The sequence below is a fragment of the Lissotriton vulgaris genome, chromosome 4_1 (assembly GCF_964263255.1).
Source record: "Lissotriton vulgaris chromosome 4_1, aLisVul1.2, whole genome shotgun sequence".
In the NCBI taxonomy this organism is placed as follows: Eukaryota; Metazoa; Chordata; class Amphibia; order Caudata; family Salamandridae; genus Lissotriton; species Lissotriton vulgaris.
This window is the reverse complement of record NC_141691.1, coordinates 1,032,248,767-1,032,272,297: the sequence shown is the minus strand read 5'-3', so window position 1 is coordinate 1,032,272,297 and position 23,531 is coordinate 1,032,248,767. Positions and strand designations below refer to the sequence as shown.

At 46.0% G+C, this 23,531-nt stretch overlaps 1 protein-coding gene across 1 annotated transcript in view; it reads right to left on the bottom strand.

Moving 5' to 3' along the window:
• SEMA5A (semaphorin 5A) overlaps positions 1-23,531 on the bottom strand; it is a 1,998,383-nt gene that overhangs the window by 28,186 nt on the left and 1,946,666 nt on the right. The window contains exon 20 of the mRNA XM_086965275.1: positions 7,651-7,806. Coding sequence (XP_086821401.1) covers positions 7,651-7,806 — 156 coding nt within the window. The remainder of the gene's footprint in view (positions 1-7,650; positions 7,807-23,531) is intronic.

Sequence of the window (23,531 nt, the reverse complement as noted above, 5' to 3'; positions counted from 1 at the left end):
CTTATTTGCCATATTGAGGGTGGGGGCTCAGAATTAGGTTTTTACTTTTGGTCACCGTCAGGGGTGGGTGGCACAGCACTGCGCTGGCTTATGGATTTTCTGCTGGGCCACAGGTTTCAGGTCACCCAACAGCCACTTATCTAAGGTTAGGACGCTATGGCCAGGCGTGCCTCAGGACTTGGCCTTGAATCCGACTTTTCTTTGGCCGAACTCCTTTAGGGTCATGGCATCCGAACAGTAGCCTACGCTGATGACACCCAATTGATCATCATGCTAGCTCAGGTAAACAATCAAATAGAAGATAATTTCAAACTCCGTTTAGTTAGAACCAGCTAACTGGATGAAGAATACCTGTCTCTGACTGAACACAGCCAAAACTGAGATTTTGGTGGTAGGGAAACAACCGTCCATCTGGTCCTCATCATGGTGGCCAAATGAATTAGGCCTGTTGCCGACTGGAACCCAAAGTGAAAAATCTAGGAGTCTGGTTAGACTCTGCTCCATCTTTTGGAGATCAAATCTCAACTCTTGTAGGTATGTATTTTGGCAACTTGAAAACGCTCCAGTAGATTCTGGGGCTTCTCCCTGTGGCTACAAAGAGAACTGCAGTCCAGGCACTCGTGCTAACACGCCTGTATTACTGCAACGTTCTCTACCTGTGGGCAGCCACAGCCCGTGGAGGGAGTTCCGGCGAGGCAGAAAGGCGGGGCAGGGGAGGGGCAGGGTGAGGGTGCTAAAAACCGGAATATGGATAATTGGAGGTAAGTAAACAATTTAATTAATACAATGAATTTCGTAGCACGCGCTGCATCGCATTTTGCGATGCAGGGCGCGCTACAAAATCTGTTTTATTTATTTATTCGGCACTGACATCCCACGTATATGCAGTATGGGGTTGTAAATGTAGCCTAGTGACACATGCATGGTGTGTGTGAGTGATCAGAGTAATTGAGGCCAGTGGGATCCATTTTGAATACCCCACGTTTGCATATGCACAAGACGGAGGTGAGGTTGTTTTCCCAGACAGTGGAAGTGTATTGCTGACACTCATGAAGCTAGAAGGAGGAGACCTATGCACTGAAGTTAGGGGAGTGGAGACAAGGCTCCTTTTGAAATTCGATTAGGCCTTTTGCTAGCAAGGAGCTATGTATTGGTCTTTCTGAGTATTGCCATTTGGTAGATGGTAGGAGAGAGGCGTGGAACTGCTGACTTTGTTGTGCATGGATAAGGGAACCTTTAGGTGAAGCCTGGCCATAGGTCTTTCCCTGATGTGTCTTTCATTTGGCTGATGCCAGAAAGGACAGAAGCCTCACACATCTTTGTGCCTTTGTTGTGGGTGGTCCAGGATGGAGAATACCGTTCTGTGAGAAGTGTCACTTGACGCAAAGGCTGCAACTAGAGTGTGACCTAGAAAGGACACCCAAAGAATGACCTCAAATGGCTTCTACATCTTGTGCCTGATTTTAGTGTATAACAGTGGATCTTCACAGGCCTGCTTGTTGTTCCAGACCCAAGTTGTCTGTGACAAGTAAGGAAATGCTCCACAGAGTACCCTTCCTTAATGGCTAAGGAAGGGAGCGCTTCACAGAGTACACAGAGCAAACCGAACAGGTGTCTGCTTGACAGGCAGCTTCCTAGACGTTACATAAGTCTGGACCTCTTAATAAAAGACTGTGTAGCTTTCCTAAACTGCCTAGAAATCAGACTGCATTCTGACAGAGGAAAGGAACCTGCCAACCCTACCTGCAGGAGGAGTGTCTGTCTAGGAGGACCGAGGTGCAGCATGTCCCATGTGCTCAGAAGTGAGAGACTAAAGAGAATGATCAGAAGATTCCAGTGCGGTCTCTGCGCTGATTTCAGGCATGAAGAGCAAACAGTGTGACAACAATTCCTCAAGACTGGTTCGGGCTGTGATTGCATGTCCAAGTGATCTGTGTGCGTGGCCCAAATTGCCCAGAGTGATTGGTCATCAGGTGGATGTAACTGCCCAAAGTCATGAGCCTGTGCATGGCCGCAGCTGCCGGAGTGATCAACGTGTGAGTAGCTACAACTGCCAACCCTTGCAGGGCACATCAGCCGATGTTGCGAACAGCCGAAGAAGCTGAACCAGAGGCCATTGCTGAAGACCCCTACTACTGCAATACTCATCAGTGGTCTGAACGGGACTGCGACAACCAAGGGCTGCGGCCTCTGCTTCCGTCAGGAACTTCTCTTTCTTGAAAACATAAGCACTAGGTGGTACATCCATGTATTGTCTTGTGAGATTATTGAGCTGCAAGCTCCAGCAGCCACACACTGTACTCCCTGAGAAGACTATGACTTGTCACACTCACTGCCACGAGAGACAAGTCCTCAAGTGGTTGCACATGTCCCAATTTTCAGAGTCATTGTTGCATGGACCATAGGACATCAAAAACAACTTCAACGCCAACGGCTGAGACCAAGTAGCCCCTGATTCGCAGTGGTCCTCCGTACGCGGTCTGACAGACACTGATTTTTCAGGTGCAGTATCATAGTACTAGTTATTTCACTGGTTTAAACCATTGCTGTGAGCAGGGGAGGAAAGTAGCAATTTAGTCTGTCAATGAGGAAAAGCTACCCTGGCAAATTATGTAAAATGTGAAGTCCCCGGCAGAGGTGGACTGACAGTCTTCTGCATGTCTATTTGGAAAGCATTCTCACCCTGCGGAACATCTTGGACCTAAATAACAGATGTTTACCAATCAATGGCACATTAGAAAGATGAAAGGCTGAGTGGACTCAGCAGCATTCCAATATGGGAGTTTGAGGTAAAATCTGACTGGAGCGGATGCGTTATTCCACTGACGATCTAGCCTCAGCCTTTCATCAGGAAATAGCGCCTAAGTACTCTACTTCGGAAACTCGTTTTCAAGTTCCCAATGGACAACCGCCACATTTGGTGCATATGTAAATTTGGCTAAACTGGTGAATGACCCAAAGCTCTCCAGCAGCAAGAAGTCTGCCCCTCTCCAAGAGCGGGCAGAGGCGCTAGGAACCAATTACCAGGAGCGTGCTACCCTGACGTGCCATATTCCGCTGACAAATTGTCCTTGCAAGGCTTTTCTTCAGGAATCTGAAGGCATATAGAACCTTCTTTAGAAATAAATGGGGCAAACCGCACTTAAATCAATAACTGCAAGGCAGATAGAAAAGTGACACTCCGCGGGCGAGTTTGTGAATGCGTGAGAGCGATGGACTCTTCATTTACAACTTCGGCACCACACCTGTCTCGGTCAGTGTTTCCCTTGCGGATGGGTTGAAAACACGATCAACATCCCAGAGTCCATCTGACTGAATAACAATGTAGAATATGGTTCCCGAAAAAACAAACTATGGGGCATATTATCAAGGACCAGTGTTAAAATTATTCCCATAGAAGCCCATTTTCTGATGTTAACATGGTCTTCTATGGGAATTAACAAGGGCGTATTATCAAGCCCATTATCGCCGTTTTATCGGCAGTTTCCTGCCGATAAAACAGCGATAATTTTAACGCCGGTCCTTGATAATATGCCCCTATGATATTTGGGAGCTTCTTACGTATAAAATGGCACAAACACGATGTAAATGTAAGAGTATTGTTTATAATGTATATCTCGTAAAAATATGTGAATAATAGATTTATCATACGCTGTGATTTATAACAAAAGTGGCACTTTGTACGTAGGTGCGGACTAAAGTAGCGCTCGGAATTCAAATGTAATAAAGTTCATGATTGTTTTTGTTATCTTTTGCCTTTGGAGTGAAATTGAGGTTACGAACCAAGACAAAAGAAAAAACAACTTAAAATTCTAATACAACCCTTTTCCGACCTCTGTGGGCCCTGCAACACGTGGCTGAGCCCTCACAGTGTACTGGAACACTGCTTTCCATGCAGGACACCACTTGTGATGCTTCTGCCTGCAGGGTACACAAGCCCTCCAGCAGGCTGGCCCCAAGTACTGACTCACCTGCTGGGTAAGCTGATTTGAAGCACTGTCATGGGGCAGGAAGTGTAATTAAATGAATGCAATTGCCATTAAGGTAATTACATTGTCCAGCCCCATCAGCGCCAGACCGCACATTTATTCTACATCCCTCGCAGTGACAATTGCATGCATGCTTTACATTTGTCGCTGCAAAGAACGAGGAATACAGGGCATTCTGCCCACAGCTTGACTTGATAAAAAAAAATCCGAGGCAGGTGGAGATGAAATGATGGAAATCGGGCAAAACTAAGAGAGGTTTTGCACCTGCTTACCCCGGATTATAAAAAAAAATGTATGTTGTTCAACCCTCTTTGTAAGTAGGGGCGGTGCTACACGAAGGCCACTACAGCTGCTCTGCGTTCCCACAAAAAGACACAATAGAATATCAGATTGCAACAAATGGCTCAAAAGGGTCTTGTTGCTATTACAAAATATAATTTTGCCTGGACTCTAAAACTGTTTGTTAAGCGGTCTCGTAGAGTACAATTATTATTACACCAATCTTTCCTACTATGCACTCGAGGTCATATATTCCTTTCAATGGTCATTTGCAGACATCTTTGCACACAGTTGCATGAACATGAGAAACATTGAAAGAGACCAAAATATTTTGCTTTGCAATGACTGGATTTATAAATCCACAGAAACATGTCGGTCCAGATTATTGCACATGTAATACACAGCACACATTTTGATTAATGTTGTATGACAGCATTATTGAAGACTTGTAATGCCCCCATTACATAGGAGAACAAAAACATAAACATTAACACCTGCAAAAAACTGGTGGTAACTACTCTGTACATAAATGCTGTGTTTTGAAAAGTCTAAATAAGGGTTCATGCTTTTAATCCAAAATGGAATATATGGTATAAAGTACCCCCAAAAAACAACCTTAAATTAGGGTCAAAGAGGGGAATGTTTAGAGACCTCTGTGTCCCAGACCCCTACTCCAACTGAATAACAAGAAAGGGGACACTAAGGTCTAGTGAGTGGTGTCATGGAGTGGGAGCTAGAAAGGAACAGGTCATACAGTATCACCTTTAGTAGTTATAACACAGGCTTAAAATTCTCATCAGGCCACCCTTAATGGTGGAGTGTCGTCACATGAGATTAGTAAGAGGATCCAACCATCGCCCTGACCATCTATTGATGGTATGGAGGTGGATGCCAATAGTGTACTCAAGCCAGAGGTTATTTAAAGGTGATTCTGATGAGGTGCAGTGCAAAAAAGAAGTGATAATAAAAATTGAGCAATGGAACAAAAATATGTTTAATGAGGATGTTCCAGTGTCAATGATAAAAACAAGCACACGGGGTAGTTGTTAATATACCTTTAAATAACCTCGGGCTTGAGTACACCATTGGCATCCACCTCCATACCATCAATAGATGGTCAGGGCGATGGTTGGATCCTCTTACTAATCTCATGTGACGACACTCCACCATTAAGGGTGGCTGATGAGAATTTTAAGCCTGTGTTATAACTACTAAAGGTGATACTGTATGACCTGTTCCTTTCTAGCTCCCACTCCATGGCACCACTCACTAGACCTTAGTGTCCCCTTTCTTGTTATAAAGTACCCCCAGCCATACATTATAAAGGAAATTGCAAGCCACTGAGGAATCTGTGAACATATAGAAGAACGAAAGCCGAAGGGGTACTTTATTCCTTACAATACATGGTCACACCATCATCCATTCCACAAACCACTTAAACCTTGGTGTTTGTTCTTTGATAAGCGAGAAATAGGGGGCCTCATTTATGAGGCTGTGCGTCACTTTGACGCCGCCGGTGCGTCACTTTTTGTGACGCACCAGTGGCGTAAAAAATGTGCCTTGTTGCGCCATATTTGCAAAGTGACGCATCTAGGTAGATGCGTCACTTTGTAAACCCCTGCGCCACATTATACCTGCGCAGGCTATAATGTATGCAAGGGGGGCGTATTGACGCAAGGAAGGGTCATAGAAGTGACGCAGTGAAATCTATGAGATTTCACTGCGTCACTTTTAGGACGCCATTGCGTCAAAATCTTGCGCCTGCCTCACAGCAGGCATAAGGCTGACGCAGGCCCTTTCACATGGGGCTTGCCCCATGTGAAAGGACGCATTGCTGGAGTTGCGTCACTTTTGTGACACACTCCAGCAATGCGTCACTTTTGCACTTACAGACACATCAGAAATACTGACGTATCTGTAACTCCTTGCGACATGATGCGTCATACATTAAATATGACGCATCAGGAATGTCGCAAGGAGTGCGCACTGAGAAGTGACGCATCACTGATTTCACGCAGCGATGCGTCATTTCTCATAAATGAGGCCCAGGATTTTTGCAGACATGATGAATACAATTAGAATCTGTACTGCAAAATTAAACACACCAGAGAGCAGTTAGATATTTGTTGCATAAATATATCAGAATCTGTTAACTACAAGTCAGATTAAGACAAGGGCGCAGCTCATAATTTAGAGAAACATGCATAGAGTTTCTATCTTTCATCTAATTATTTCACATGTGCAAAATGAACATGCTTCCATGACATCTCATTTTGTTCTTCACTCTTTATCTAGAAAAACAAAGCAGAAGGAAAGTCCGTTTTTTTTCCTATTTAAAGTGAATGGCTCTTTCAGCACGTATTATGACCTCAGAACTCAAGAATAATAAATTATTACAGTTGAGGAGGTTTATCATTTCACTATTACAGGTGACGAGAGTTGTCACAAGTTGCCTGTAATAAGGAAATTCGAGAAGGCTTTTTTGAAGGGATTGCAGGCTCCCATGTAATATAATCACTGGAGTAGCTAGGCCTTAGGCCACCCATGGCGACCCCTGTGTTTGAAGCCCGCGGTGACCTGATTTAAGAGCGGGCGGGGGGGGTGGCGATTTATGGGGCCGCAACAGCCTCAGGTAAGAGCGAGGGGCGATAGGGGGGTGCTGTCGATTCTTGCGGCTGCAGGTAAGAGCTGGGGGAGGGGAGGCCTGCCCCCAAATCTCATGCCGCCTAGGGCTCGATCCGCTCCCCCAGCTACGCCAATGATTATAATTAAGGCTCCCTGTTTTCCGTTTTTACTGATTTTTACAGATAAACACAGACAGAAAATCATTTATTTTCCTGTCTGTATTTATTTTTAAATGTGGATAAAAACGGTAATTGGGTTGTTTTTTAGTGATTCTGATTGCTGTAAATCATGACTGTCAGGCCAATAGCTATGCAGTTTGACAGGCAAGGGGATTAAAAAATATAGTGATTTAAGTAAAGAGTTTCAAACAGCAGTAGATTTGCACAACCTTGGTGATAAAATTGATATATTTTCTTGCAAGTGCATATTTTTCCATCTGAGTGTGTTTATATCATTAAAACCTGCCATGCGTTCAGGCATGAATGAGCATTGACTGGTTAAATAAATGCAGAAATATGCACATTTCAGTTTCATTTTTTCACAAAATCTAAAATAAATATTAATAAATACAGGTAAAGCTATCAAAAAATAAATATGGATAAATACAGATGGAAATAACAAAAATATAAATACCATAAAACCTGAAGCCCTAATTATGATGTAATCACTTCGTCACTGTTATTATCCCGGATTTACAGTTCATTTCTAAAGGAGCGGATTAGTATTTCTTGAAGACCATTGTATTGTTATTGCTTACCTGGAATAAAGTTTGACTCAGAAATGCAGGTTCTGCTTTCAGTGCTGTTTCCAGAGCACTGGTTCCCAACCGGGAACAGGATATTGCAGTGTCGAAGACGGAACTGAGTTCCCGAAGAATCGCATTCTGTCCAATCAGACCAGTCGGACCAGCTGTCTGCATGATTCAAGGAAGGGAGAAATAAATAACGTTAATACACAATTGTTTGTTTCTCTAGCTGCCACTTTAGTTGCTGCTGTTGTTCAGATTATAGGTTTACGTTGCCTTCCTAAAGCATATTTTACACGTTGTAACCATGGATAACCCCACATTACAAGTTACACCGAACGGTTTGACTTTGTCATAAAACTCCCTAATCATGTAAAACAACTAACCCTTTTTATCTGTACAAAAAATGGTCGTTGTTTTCGACCGCCACAGGCCCGATCTCTTTAAGTGTAATGTAATGAGACATTTCTCTTAAAGGGTATGTGAAACTCACCTGTCAATTCGCCAGTGAAAGGCTCACTAGGACAACCACCTTCCAGAGGGTCTGGAGTGTTTTTGCCACCCATCACATCAAATAGTGGAAGACATTCTTATGAAACACTGTGCCAAAAGTAATTATGGGTAATAAAATACATCAGGCGCTAATTACATTCAGTATGCACTAAATGTAATAATGTCCTCGCAGCATACCTCACTTGGGGTGAACTGCGGTTTAATTACGGATGATATCAAAATGAATTGCTTGCTCTCGACTGTCAATCCACGCACGCATTCTAAGTAAGATTTACAGTGAGTTCCCTGCTGTCTTTTTCCCACGTCTGCTTAAATATCATTTTTCTCATGTATATTAGACTTAAAGTCCACTGAGATAAATGTTTGATTGAATTCCATTGTCTATTGGATGCACTAACCAAATAAATCGCAATTTTAAAGTAAGGCCCTGTGCGTCGTTTTTCTCAAGCCAAAGATACACAGGATTAAACAAGCATTGGCAATGCAACCAGTCTCGCTCTAGGGACCTTATATGCATTTAAATGCAGCACATTAGCCTGGGTGCTGAACATCTATCGTTCTTTAACATGGAGGGAAAGTAAGCGCGAAACTATGTGACACGTCAGGTATAGGAACACATGGAGAGAAATATTGCCTTTCAGCAGGAAATGGTGTATTCCAAAGCTCTGTTTTTAATATAAAATCAGTGCCTTAGGTGGTCATATTACTGAAAATACAAGATTTGACAAAAATATTATTGTCTATGGGTGCTGGTGGAAGACAATTTCCATGGACTGGAATCTAGAGGATGCTAAAGTGATTCTGGTATTTTACTGACCTCTGCTGGTTATTTTCTGTAAAGAAAGTTAAATAGAGGCAGTTGCCAGAAACATTTTAAAAAAGAAAGTCCTTCAGCAAAAAGTAATTCTGGTATTTTACTGACCTCTACTGGTCGTTTTCTAGCAAGATAGTTAAATAGAGGCAGATGAACAAGCAGAAAGCAATTCTCTGGTATCTTACTGACCTCTGCTGGTCGCTTCTATTAGGACAGTTAAATAGAGGAAGTTGAACAGAAAAAAAGTTCCTAAGCGGAAGCAGACAAGTCCTATGGCTGATCTTCAGAGCCCACAAAGTACATACACATATAAATATATACTAAAGTATATACAAGAAGTATCAAATGTTCGACCTAATAATAATACAGAACAAAACTCAAAATGCATCCTTTTCATACTGAAGAAGAGAAGTAACAAACGATGTGTGCAGCTGAGTGAGGGAAGATCAGATTAAGCTAGGCAGCGGCCAGATCGCACATACTTAGCTGCTAGGATGCCTACCCCTTCCCGCCTCCAATCATGTTGGATCATTTTCGTCGTCTGGATCGCAGAGACGCAGTACGAGCAAAGTGTGATGGCCCAATGGACATGGTTGCTGGCATGCAACCGTGACCACAGCAGCTGTTTGGCATTCCGGCGGTCTGAGATGCGATAGCGACTGCAGAGAGAATGTTGTCGGATGAGATTAAAAAGTACAAAAGCGCCGCAGCCTCAACAGACTGAAAATAACGGCAGCAAGGGGGTAAAACTCAATAAAAATATTTCTGCATGGCGATGTATAGGGTGATTTACGCAGAGAGACACAAGGTTTCACGCCAGGGGTGAGTGTTGCGCATTTATTCTGGTAGTGGGTCGCTGGGTAGAGTTCCTTGCTTGTGGAGCTTGAAGCAGTGGTGAACTCTCTTGAGTCTGGAAATTAAGGAAAATTAATGGCTGGCATCTGGGACTGCGTGAAAACAAAAAAAGAAGGGAAATATATGTATATATATACAATAAAAATGAAGTGAAGGAATCAACATTGGGAAACATTCAAAAGTTGCTAATTTGATAGGGAACTTTGATGTCACTTCAACAGTAGCTCTCAGAGCAAAACCATGATCAGCCCAAGTGAAATCCTACTCAGCAGCAGCAAGAGCAGATCGTAGTTTACAGTCATGCAAGGGGTCAGGGCTTGCAACAAGTCCATTGAGCTCTGAGGACGATTTATCAGTAGCTTCCAAAAAAGGAGGGTCGTTCTTGGGAGGCGCCCCTCAGGAGCTAGGGGTAGTTGATGAGACCTGGGGGCGGGCTCACTGATAGGAGTTGAACTACAAAGGGACAACAACAGAGTGATTGCCCTAAATGAAAATGAGAATAAGATTGAAGCTAAAAATGTTCTGGTGCAGGTTGACACAATTGATATAACCACAACGGCATCTCAATGTAGAACAAAAAGAGCACCTGCTGTTCCAAAAGGGAAAGTCTTGCCAACCAGGCATTCTGGGTATACTCCAGTCCTTGGAGGTGGGCCCGCCTGCAACTTTTCAGGTCCTTGTTCCAAGCTCAATCGAAGGACCATCGCAGCCACACGATAGTGATTCTCAGCAAAGCACTGCAATTACAATCTCGTCCATGATCTCAGTCTCTTAATCCAGGCTCTAGCTCTGAGACATTCTTGAAAGATCAACCTCAGCTCCAGGTCATGGCATTATGTCAGTTCCAGGATATGCTGTAGTCGAATGGGGAGCAAGGCAAAAGGGTTACTGCGCAGTAGAATATAAAGACAATGTTGAATGTGATCTTGGATAAAATTAGGGAGTTGAAAGCTGCCCAAGCAATTGAAATTGGAATTGCAGCCTTGCACCTGCGGCTATGTAATAACGAATAAGCAGTGGTGAATTTTTCCAGAAAGAATGCAGAAACCAAATCTAGAATGTCCTGTCTTGAAGACCAGTTTAACACAATGCAGGAGCAAGTCAACCAAGTAAGGAAGCAAAAGACCTCATTGGAAAATAAAACTGAAGAGCTGGAAAATCACTCTAATGTATGCCTTGAGGGTGCTCCAGAGGGCTGTAAAGGTCACCAGGTGTTGCAATGGGCAGCATCATTCATCAAGAGGCATGTCTTGCAGGAACATGCAGGGGATTTGACAATTACATGAGCACACTGGGTACAGACTCAACCATTCCCGAATTCAAAACTGCCACGCAGTATATTGGTGAACTTTACTGACTATCGCATAACAGAGCACATATTAGCCGAAGCTATTGAAAAGAAACAGTTTTGAACCTCTCAAATAACTCACTGTCTTATTTTTTTCTGATATATCAGCTGCGGCAGCTTGCAGCAGTAAAGAATTTGTTAAAATGTCGTCTCTGTTTAAGGCACAGGGTGCCCAAGCAACAATTGCTCAACAGTCAAAGCTAAGAGTATAGGTCAAAGGACAGTTTCACATGTTCACTAATTTGGTTGAAGCTCAAAAGTTTCTGCAAAAGATTTCTAACTAAGCGTCAACATTGGCGTATTGTCTCGTATAAGCAGAATAGATAATTTTTTTGTTGCATCTGAGTTGAGGGTAGGATTGGTTGTGTATTCACCAGAGGTGCATCTCCATGGCACCCTGGGAGGGCAAATGCTTCGGCATGAGGGATATTGGGGGCTATTCCCCTCTCGGTCGGGAGGGGGGGATGAGTTCTGGGGTGGTGGGTGGGAGGGGGATCATGGGGTGGTGGGGAGCATTCATTGCAAAGACAGGAGAAACTTAGTTGTTTATATATAATAGGTATTTTATCATTTAGGGAGGACAAGGTTCAGAGTGTGTTATCAGGGTAATGGGTCTTAAAGCCAGAATCATCTCTTGTAATGTCAAAAGAATATCAAAACAAGCAGAAGTACGGGGTTTCATTAGATGGCTAACCTCTATTTCCTGTCAAGTTTTATTTCTTCAGGAGATCCACCTAAAAAGTAACTCCCTAAAGCTTTTTATTCCTATGCATTAATCTAATACATATTTTGCTTCAGCTGGGTTGGTGGTCAGGGGAGTAGCCATGTATCTAGGTAAAGGGGTAGAATGGTTGGTCTTTCAAGTTACCAGTGGCCCTAAAGGTTGATGGTTCTGACTCACAGTCAGTGTAAAAGGCATTTCCTTGAATTTGGTGAATTACTATGACCCGATTTCGGACAACGCATTTGCAATTAGTTAGATTAACAATATGGCCATGGGAGCAGTAGGTCCAATAACTATGGGAGTAGAATTGAATTTTTTTATTTTTTACAAATTAAACATTCTCAACATAAAGGTTCAGATGCACAGAATCAGTAAATGGGTTACAGTGAAATCAAGGTACATACAAATACAGCAGAATAGTTCATTGAAAATCACAGGGATGGGGGATCTTCACTATTAGCATCACAGGAGGGGAACATATATTGCCACGATATGCATTCCAGGGGGCCCAAACTTTAGACCATTTGCGGGGGCATCCAGGGACCACATAAACTGTGGCGTGCAAAAAAACGATGGATTTAGGCCCAGATCTCTGTACTGGGGTGAATGTATGACATTGTTCTGCATTCTGTCCACCAACTGTTGTTTTTGCATTTGTCACCCCAAGTGGGATGGGTATGCTCAGACATGAGTCTCATACTCTCCACACCACTGGGGTCAAGATATTCTGGCTGAAGACGGCTGATAGCCAGAAACCGGTCCTAGGATGCTTGATTCCGGTCCAGGAAAGACATGGCTTGGCAGTTCGGGCTGGACTGTTTCCATGAGGCACAGGGTCAAGGCTGATTTGCATATGGCCATGTCTGAACTGGGGTGGTGTGGAGTGCAAAAAAAACTATGGATTTAGGCCCATATATATGTACTGGGGTGAATGTATGACATTGTTCTGCATTCTGTCCATCAACTGTTGTTTTTGTGTGGGTATATCAGCAGCAGATATTCATGAGGCTCTTGCCACAAAGCCTTCTGTCAAGGCGTGTGGCAACGAGGGTCTTCTGGTAGAGTTTTTCAATGCATTTGCTGTTGAGCTTACACACTTCTTTGTGGAGTTTTTTATTTTTCTAAGAGAAGGAGGGGAGGTTCCTTCGACTTTTAAGGTATCAACGATCTTTAGCTTTTTTAAAAAGGGCAATAATTCAAGAGATGTCAATTTATACCAACTGATCAGTCTACTAAACACAGTTTACAAGCTTTTAATGAACATATGGGCTCATAATATCACTCTGGTAGCCCAGGTGGCTAATGATCAGACAAGGTTTGTGGCTGGTAATGTGATGCCAGTCAATACAGGCTTTTTAGTGTATGCACTAGAATATTTTGAGGTAAACCAGACCTGTGCAGTCATAATGATGGTCGTTGCAGAGACGGCATTTGACCTGGTAAATTGGGATGCTACTCTTCTTTAGTTTAACAGAGTTTGGTTTCACTTCTCAATGCATGCTATGCTTAGGAATTTTTATCAAAGGGCTTAAGCAAAGGTGTTTGTAAACTCTAACGTAGGAGGAGTGGTGGAAATAAATACGGGGACATGGCAGGGTATCCTCTGTCTCCAGTTTTATTTAAATTTGTTATAGAATCCTTTGCAGTGAGGATCCCAGAAAATAAAGAAATAGAAGATCCTATAGTAGGTATATCAAAATAAAAATTTGCGAACCATAATATTCTATACCTTAAGCCAGAACAGCAGAATTTACAAAAGCTGTTGGGTGAGTTCAAGCAGTTCCAAATGATTGGGGGATATAAAATCAACCAGAGTAAAACATAATTGCTTCTATTTAACACCTTTGGAAGTAATCTACCTCCACACTCTTCAGCAGCAGGCTTGTTCTCTTGATCCAATTCGATAGTTGGGATTATATCCAACAAATCGCTACTCCCAGCTCTGCCAATTAAATTAAGTGGCTATGATGAAGAAGATTAAGGAATTATTGGACAAGTAGGCACTCCTTCCTAATACATTAGTAGAGAGGGTAACCCTTAACAAAATGTCCATTTTACATATGTTTACTATTCTCTTTTGAAATATCCCAATACAATTAGCTAGGCATATTTTGAGGAACTTTAGGTTCTTTTCTGGCATTCTGTCTGGAATAAGAAGGCCTTGAGGGTAAATCTTTCAGTACTTCAATTAGATATAAGTCAGGGCGGGCTGGCATTACCTCAGGTGCAGACCGATTATGAAGCATCTCTTATAGATATATTAGTAAGATCAATTGATGCTAAGATGATGAAATGATTCAGGAGGTGGGATTTCAGCTCCTGGTCTTCATTAAGATGGACAAACTGCCCAAGATATAGAATTCTGAAGGAATTTGTTGCAAGACTTCAAGAATGTATTCTTCAAAAAACTTATCAGCTGGCAATGAGTATCTGCTCATGAACTAAAGCAAATATAGACTTTGAGAGCAGCAAATTTTCAGAGGATGTCTTTTTATACCGCTGGATGGCATATTACTTTGCAAGGGCTTTTCACAGAATGTATCCAGCTGTGGGGGACTGTTGCTTTCAATGCCAGCTGCAGGGGATGGTTGACTGGTTTCATGTTTTTGTTACCTGCCAACGGTTTGCTCAGTTTTGGGGAAAAATGTTTTTCAGTACCATGCAGCTTGATATTCTGTGGGTCGATATTCAGTAGTGAAGCCTCTTCCTACAGCTAGCAGCGATACGCTGGAAGGAGTAATCTCACTAATCTTGACAGAGCTTGTTCCTGTGACCTCAATTGAGACAACCACCCACACTTTATTGTTTTTCCCAGTTTATCATGATCTCAATAGAGCAATCATTGGCACAGCCAATAATTTAGAAATGTGTACTGTGACACACGGGACGCTGGGGATAAGTAAAGGGATGAGTTTGTTAAAAGTGGGTGTAAACTGGAGGTGTTGTTATGACGTATAGTAGATAAAACTGTTAGTTAAAGGTTGAATGTAATTAAAGTATGAAGAAAGCATGCTGCACCTAACAAAGTTTTATATGTATCTTTTCTTGTGTTTACTGGCTTCCACTTCATTCATGAATTATTTCTCTCTCTCTCTGTCACCTATATGTGCACCTACTCGGCTGCTCTTTTTAGGTCTCGGCTAGGCACGCGCATGCGCTGTCTCATCGAGAGATGGTTCATACAGTATAGTGGAAGAAGCTCTGCCCACTTTCCGCCCATATTTTTGATTGGCTTCAGTCACAATTCCTGTATTGTGATTGGTGTTTAGCTTGTTAGCCCCCCTCCTGACGTCTATGTCGTCATTTTTCTCCCTCCGAGGCTATTATCCATTTTACTGGAACACTATTTGCTACCCTGTGTCCCACACCGCTCCCTCCCGCAGTTCGCAGTTTTTTCGCTCCCCCCCTCACTCCCCCAACTCCTGTTCGTGCCTTCTTAAACGATGAAGCTCCCATTTGCAATGCAATACATCTCTCGTAAATGTGGTTGTATTGCATTGCAAATGCTTGTTTGAAAATAGTGCGCAGTCACAAGCATGCCCACCTCGGGAAAAGGAAGCGCAAAGACCGGAAGTCAGGCGCCTCGCACCTGAGTGTGGGCGGGGCTCCTGTGCACCAAGGAGAGCCCCGCCAATTGCTCCAATGCCGGAGAGGGGGATTGGAGCCAGGCGGGCTCCATGCTGCTAATCGCCGCCTGCCCCCAGCTCCCTCTGCAACACAGTCCGGTGAGTAGGGCTGGTCGGTGCACTATAAACATCACAGCTTCTCTGGGCTTCTGTAACTCAAGTGCACAACCCATTGCATCACAGGCCACCGCAGCACCCCTTTGTTTAAAGCAGCACCCTTCAGCACCATAGTGTATCTCATGGGGGGGATGTGAAGCGAGGTGTTGGAGCACAGGCGGGGGTGCCTTTCTCTCCAGCCCTGAACACCAAGTCTTCTGTTAGACAAAAGATAAAATTCAAAGGGACAATATCAGCAAGTTGAATTTAAAATAATTAAAATGGTGTGTTTGGTGACAGAGCACATCTGAGGTTACACGAGAGCAGCAGCTAAACACGCATGTAATGTGTTCAATTGAAAACGTGAGACCAACTGCGAACAAGGTTTGTCCCTGAAGCAGAGGTGTGTGTAAACGCTGCAAAAATAGACAGGCTAAGTACCTTGAATCCAGTACTTCTTTAATGTATTTTTAGGGCTGTGCTCGTTATTTTTTCAGGCGGTGCGTTTCCTTGCCAATATGTAAACATTCTTCCCAGGCGCTCTAGTCATCAGAATTTTAACCTGCTGCTATTGTCATTTTGAATTTGAATCTGTCTGTTACACAAAAAGGTGGTAGTGTTCCATAACAGGGAAAAACCGCACATCAAAAAGAACAAGTATATTGCACACACAATTAATGGCGTGATAAATAAACAGTTGCTGTATGTACAGCGGGATGCTAAGCAAGCTAAAGGCACTCACTACTGAGAAGTGCTATTAACAAGTTGAAAAATCGACCTGCCATTACAAATACCAAAAGAATAAGCTAATACAACACACCCAAAATCAATATATGATTGGTCCTAGACATAACACAATATTTTGGATCAATATTACTCCAAATTCGAAAAACAATCCCAATAGTCTTGTGATCACACTAGGATGGTAATTGAGCTTACAAAGTCAACCCTAGATAACAACTACTTTAAACATCGAGATACGTGGTACAGACAACATTCAGAGGTCGCAATGGGGGCTAAGTTCTCTCCTTCATTTTCTAATATTTATATGGGCTTTAATGAACGACAACACATTTGGAGAGCTTGCCCACCACATTTGACTAACCATATAATGTATTGGGGTCTATTCATCAACGACATTCTGCTTATTTGGGGGGTGAAGTTAAAACCTTAGAGGACTTCATCAGTCATCTAAATGACAATGATTACAATCTCAGGGCCATATTACCAAGGTGAAGTATCGCCGATTTTTCGGCGAATTGTGCCGAGAAAGCGGCGATACTTCTAGCACCCTATTAACAAGGGCCTACTAACGCCTGCCTCAAGCCCACTTTGCATGTCAGCGAGAAACATCGCTAATGACGTGCAAAGTGGGCGTTCCCACGTCCAACCACATGTAAAATGTGGTTGGAGGGGGTAACACCCTATTGACCAAGAAAGGCGGCCTGCGATAAACTCGTTTATCGCAGGTCTCCCAACGCCTGCTCTGATCAGGTTTTAGGCATTGATAACATTGGGGGGTGGATCATAAGCTGAATCCACCCCCCCATATTATCAAGGCACACATTAGCACGTGACAACAACGCTTGTTTTCACGCGCTAATGTTCCCTATCGCCCGCTATCGCCGGATTTAATATCGCCTACGTGTTGCACGTTGATAATAACGCGCTAACACGGCGATAAAATCCGGCGATAGCCGGCGATAGGGAAATGTGCGATGTGCGTTTTTTAACGCACATCTTGGTAATATGGCCCTCAGTTTTACACAGAACTTCAACAAAAAACAGATTGACTTTTTGGCTGTTTGTTGACAATGGGATGCTGGAAACAAAACGTTTGGAAAGGGGCGACCACTCGGTCCCCCCGAACGTATGGTGGAGTACCCCGATCCCCCCGGGAAGCCATTTTGGGCGGGAGGCGAGTCTCGGCTGGTATGCCCGAAGCGGCGTAGCCAGGGCGCGCCTTTTCCCGCCCAAGAGGAGGTTGTCCTAGACACCAACACCGCTAGCCACGCCCTGGAGGCGGATTGGAGGTGGGTCCACGCCCGCCCGAAGAAGGATAAAAGGAGCGACAAGCCAAGGAAGCATCCTCTTGTTCCTGTGCTCCGAAGCTGCACCTCCCCGTTGCACGTGAGCTCGAGACGGAACGAAGAGCCATTTTTGAGACTTTAATCTTGTGTTTCTGCTTTCAGTGAGTTCGGAGATTCCTGGCCTAGGGCCTTGAGGAATACGTGGACGATGCCCAGCAAGAAGGCCGGAAAGAGGGTCGGGACCGATCAGATGCTTCGTATGCTGATGAAGGACATGGCGGATATGAAGAAGCAGATGGCGGCAATGAATGGTGCGGGGGGACCTAAGAGAGTCATCGGACCAGCATTGCCGGGAGTGGTCCCTAACGGTAGAGGTAGAAGGGCCAAGAGGGGAGCGTCGGGTGGGGAGGCCCCGGTTCCCGAAGCACCCCCAACGCACCCGGTCCCCCCGATCGAGGCCCCGACTCCGGTCCCGAACGCGGGGCAACCGATCCCTGTGGTGGTCACTCCTGTGAACGGGGAGGATATGCCTCCTGAGCTGGCTGCCCAGTTGGCGGCATGGTTGGGCAAAGAGAACGAGGGGGCCACGGCTGATGAAGCCAGGGCAATAATGAAGCAGTTGCGGCAATCGAAAGATGCTGCGAAGGCACCGTGTCCTTTTGTTTCCCCGCAGGCTCCCGTGGAACAACCAGTATCGGGCGTTGGTTCGGCAGGAACTACGGTCACAGTGGCCGGTTCAGGTAAGCAGGCATTGCCGATGGCGGGGGAGGGGTCGGTACCTTCAAGGAGGGAAAAAGTTGTTCAGCATATCCCGATTGAGGTAAAAGAAAGGATATGGGCTGGTAAATATGTGAACATGTTTTCCTGGTTGACCGATCACTATGAGATTGAGCATGTAAAAAATCAAAAGGAGTTTTTGCATCCTAGTGTATGGCGCGCCAAGATGGCCGGTTTCAGAGTTGATGAATCGATAGGCAATTGGGGCAGAGCGTTTGGAATGTTCACTGCAATTATGGGGGAACGTAGGCCCGAATTATTGGTGGAATTAGCCGTGTATCAGACACGTATCATGGAATTTTATGAAACATATGGTGGCAATCAATGGTTTTGTTACGATAGCATATTTCGTAAGTCCAAGGAGCACGACTCATCCCTGACGTGGGATTGTTTCGACTCCATTTCCTGGCAGAAAATGGAGAAGTCAGGCACGGCGAAGTCGCCATCTTTAGGGGGAAACGTGGTCGAGTTTTCCCGCCATTCGTCTGGGGCGCCCTTTCAGGCGGGATCAAGCAATGATCAGCACACAAGGAATAATGGCAACTCAGGTAAAAAAGGGGTCTGCTGGAGCTTTAACAGAGGCAAATGTACTAGGCCGCAGGGATCTTGCAGGTTTAGGCATGAATGTGCAGGGTGCGGGCAGTCCTCGCACCCCGAGACCATGTGCAGAGCCAAAACTGGTGAAACAGGAAGTAGAGGGGGCGCCAAACAGGTCTGAAATAGTCCGAGGGGCGCCTCTCCCTACCCTGATTGATATCATGGCACTGATTCCTTGGCTGAACGAATATCCGGATCATATCTCCGCTGGGGTGTTGCGAGATGGTTTTTCGTATGGTTTCCGCATCCCGGCGGGGGATTTTCAGGGTAAAGCACAATGTAGGAACCAACTGTCGGTTCTGCAGAATACGGCGGTGGTACAAGCAAAGATTGGGAAGGAGGTGACCCGAGGTCGGGTTGCCGGACCATATGACATGCCGCCAGTTGCTAATTTTGTTTGTTCGCCTCTGGGAGTGGTCCCCACAAAAGACCCAGGGGAATTCAGGTTGATACATAATTTGTCAGCAGCAAGGGGTCTTTCGGTGAACGATGCAATTGACCCGGGAGTTTGTTCGGTGCGGTACGCATCTTTTGATGAGGCTGTCGCCATGTTGAATCGCCTGGGGCCCGGAGCGCTGATGGCCAAATCAGACATTGAGTCGGCGTTCCGGTTGCTCCCGGTACACCCAGATGATCAGCGTCTCCTTGGTTTCATGTTTCAGGGACGCTATTACATGGATAAATGTATGCCAATGGGTTGCTCCATCTCTTGTGCGTATTTTGAGAAATTCAGCAGTTTTTTACAATGGGCGTTCACAAGAACAACGGGGTTTACGCATGTTATGCATTATCTTGATGATTTTCTATTTCTGGGGGCAGCCGGGGATATAGAATGTGCACAGGCTTTGAATGAATTTTGTGATCTCATGACTCGTTTTGGCGTGCCATTGGCACCAGGTAAGACAGTGGGCCCGGCTACTTCGCTCGAGTTTCTTGGAATAGAGCTCGATTCCGAAGAGGGGTGCTTCCGTTTGCCTAAGGAAAAAGTAACGAAATTTAAGGCATCGCTTGAAACATGTATTAGTGAGACGAAGGTAAATTTGCATCAGTTGCAGCAGGCCGTTGGTCAGCTGAATTTTGCCCTTAGAGTGATACCGATGGCTCGCCCCTTTTCCCGCTCTATTGCTCAAGCCATGGTCGGCCTTAAGGAAGGGCACCACCGCACAAGGCTCTCGGCAGAGGTCCGCCAGGACATGCGCATATGGTTGGCATTCCTGGCGAATTTCAACGGTTGTGTCGTGTGGAACAAACCATCGGTTTCCTCCGTGGAGCTGGGGTTGTGGACCGACTCGGCAGGGAGCGTGGGCTTTGGCGCCATCTTGGGTAATCATTGGTCAGCACGAACCTGGCCGGCATGGTGGCACGAGAATGGGCTGACAGGTAACATTGGGTTTCTCGAACTTTTTCCTATTCTGGTGGCCTTAGAAACATGGCCCGAGGGGTTTCGTGATCGCTCTGTGGTGTTTTGGTCTGACAATATGACCGTGGTTGAGTGTATCAATAGTCAGGCAGCCGGCTGCAAATGGATTTTGAGACTGTTGAAGGAGATTGTCCTGCTGTGTATGAGACTGAACGTCCACTTTAGGGCAAGACATGTGCCAGGGGTGTTAAATCAGGCAGCTGATGCGCTTTCTCGTTCCCGTATGCAGGCCTTCTGGGGTTTTCTGCCCTCAGCGGACCCGGTGGCGGCACCATTTCCCGAAGCTCTCTGGTCTCTCGGTGCCCCGGACTACAAGACCTCGTGGGGGAGAGTCTAGCACCCAGGACAAGGAAGGCTTATGAAGGGGCGTTTCGTTCTTATTTGTCCTTTCTGGGTCCAGCTAGGGGGGAGCTTTGGGGCCAAGAGGAGTGTGTCCTGAACTTTTTGTTATCATTACATCAGGCAGGCAAATCAGTGGCTACGGCCAATAGGCACCGGGCCGCCATTTCTTTCATGGCACGGGCCCATGGCATACAGGATCCCACGGCGTCTTTCTTGGTACAGAAGGCGCTGCGTGGGTGGCAACGCCGTGAGGGTTGCAGAGTGGATGAGAGGCACCCGATAGGTCTGGAAAGGTTGGCCCTGTTACTGTCCGTACTCCCTGCGACATGTTCATCTCAGTCAGAGACAGTGCTATTCCGGGCTGCTTTTGCATTAGCATTCCATGGGGCGATGCGGGTAAGCGAGCTGGTAGCGAGGAACAAGCAGGATACGGGGGAGGTCTGTGCCGAGAGCACATTCTAATTAAGGGGGAGACAATGGTAGTCTCATTTGCCAGGTCCAAGACCGATCAGAGAGCGATCGGGGACAGCGTAGTGGTTCAGCGGATTCCGGGATCTCCCATGTTCCCGGTAGCATGCGTTGAGGAGTATTTGGCGCAGAGGGCGGCATCATGGGGGGGAAGCTTGCTGAGGCACGCCGACGCCACCCCGCTGACTAGGTTTCAGTTCCAGCGGGTGCTAACGATGGCAATCGCAGCAGCGGGCTTGAACCCGTGCGAGTTTGGGACCCATTCCTTCCGGATAGGGGCTGCTACAGAGGCTACAGCCAGGGGTCTGAGTGTGGAAAAAGTGAAACGGTTGGGGCGTTGGTCCTCAAATTGTTATAAAAGGTATGTGCGGTTGCACATGTTGTGAAGCCTATGTCATGCCCTCACGCTTCTTGTTTTTGTTTGGTTTACAGTGTCGCGAGCTTACGAGGCGGGGCGGACTGTGCAGTCGACCCGACACCTGGGAACCAGCGGTCAAAGATCACCGGCTGAGGAAAGAGTGGTGTGGGTCGTGGGCCACTCATACGTGAGGCGTGCCGCAGACGTATTCAAAGCAGGTGAAATGATTCACATGGCTGGGGAATACGGGTACAGGGTGACCTTCTACGGAAGGGGCGGGCTCTGTATTGACCAGTTCCAAAGTTTTATGGAGGGTTTGTTAGGGCGGACAAGGTTACTGCCATCTATAATCATAGTGCATCTTGGGGGCAATGATTTGGTGACCACTGGTCGACGAGTACTTCTCGAGTTGATACTATCCACAGTGAGTTGGCTGGCGAGAAGGGTTCCGGGGTGCACGATTGCATGGTCCCATATGATTCCACGAAAGGTGTGGCGGGGGGCTAATTCTGTGTCTGCTGTAAATCATTCAGTGAAGAAGGTGAATAACAAACTTGGTAGATTGTTCCGTACAAGTACATTGCATTCGATTCCGCATGGATGTATCAGGGGGGACCAGATGTATCTAGAGGATGGAGTCCATTTGTCCCGGGTGGGGAATACTTTACTCATAGGAGACCTCGTAGCTTGGTTAAAGAGTTTGCAGCCATGACCTTTAAGTAGGAGTTTTTGTGGGGGGTCCGGATAGCCGGTCAACTATCCGGCCTGTGGCGGTAAGGTCATGATCGGTGAGCAGGAATTAGAAGATCCCTAGAGGTGGGGCGTCACCCATTATGGATGGGAGCGCCCGGGGGGAGGCGGCCATTGGCCCCTCAAACGGGGAGGCGGTCCCCTCTAAGGATGGGGACGCCGAAAGGGAAGGCGGCCATAGGCCCCTCCCTGGGGAGGAGGGGCTAGGGCCCCTCCTGGGAATTTCCCGGGGCCAGGACATCTGCGACGGCAGATGTGGTAAGTTGTGTGGGGTGGGAGGGGGGTCTACGCTACCTTCTAAACACCTCACACGAGTCCTCGGACGACCACTAAGATGGCGTCGAGTTAACAGGGGGCCCCCGCTAAGACAAGGGAAATTGGAAGTTGGCACAGAGGTACAGTCCTCTGTGCGACCGCCCCTCACAAGTGAGGGGGAGATCTGGTATTGGGGATCTGACACCGGTTACGACCTTGCCGTTGGCCCGTAATGTTAGGATGTACAATTTCAATTTTGAGTAATGCATTTGCAGGATGTTTAGTATCGGCTAGGAGAACCTTTGTATTAGAGATGTGTTAAGGTCAGCCAAGAACATCGTAATGTTTAAATGAAATTGTACATGATATAAAACTGTTATTTTAACGTTTTAATTTTGTTTCATATTTTAATAAATACGGCCGGGAGGGTAACTCCCTCCCGCCTTCCAAAAGTTCAGAACCGTTTCCGTCTTCCCATCCTTGGGGATTGTGTTGAGAGGGGGTGGCGGGTATCTCAGCCATATGGAAAGGGGCGACCACTCGGTCCCCCCGAACGTATGGTGGAGTACCCCGATCCCCCCGGGAAGCCATTTTGGGCGGGAGGCGAGTCTCGGCTGGTATGCCCGAAGCGGCGTAGCCGGGGCGCGCCTTTTCCCGCCTTTTCCCGCCCAAGAGGAGGTTGTCCTAGACACCAACACCGCTAGCCACGCCCTGGAGGCAGATTGGAGGTGGGTCCACGCCCGCCCGAAGAAGGATAAAAGGAGCGACAAGCCAAGGAAGCATCCTCTTGTTCCTGTGCTCCGAAGCTGCACCTCCCCGTTGCACGTGAGCTCGAGACGGAACGAAGAGCCATTTTTGACCCACCCACCAGCCCCTGATGACAGCGATTTGTTGGAATAAAGTCGAGTGTCGTGATATTT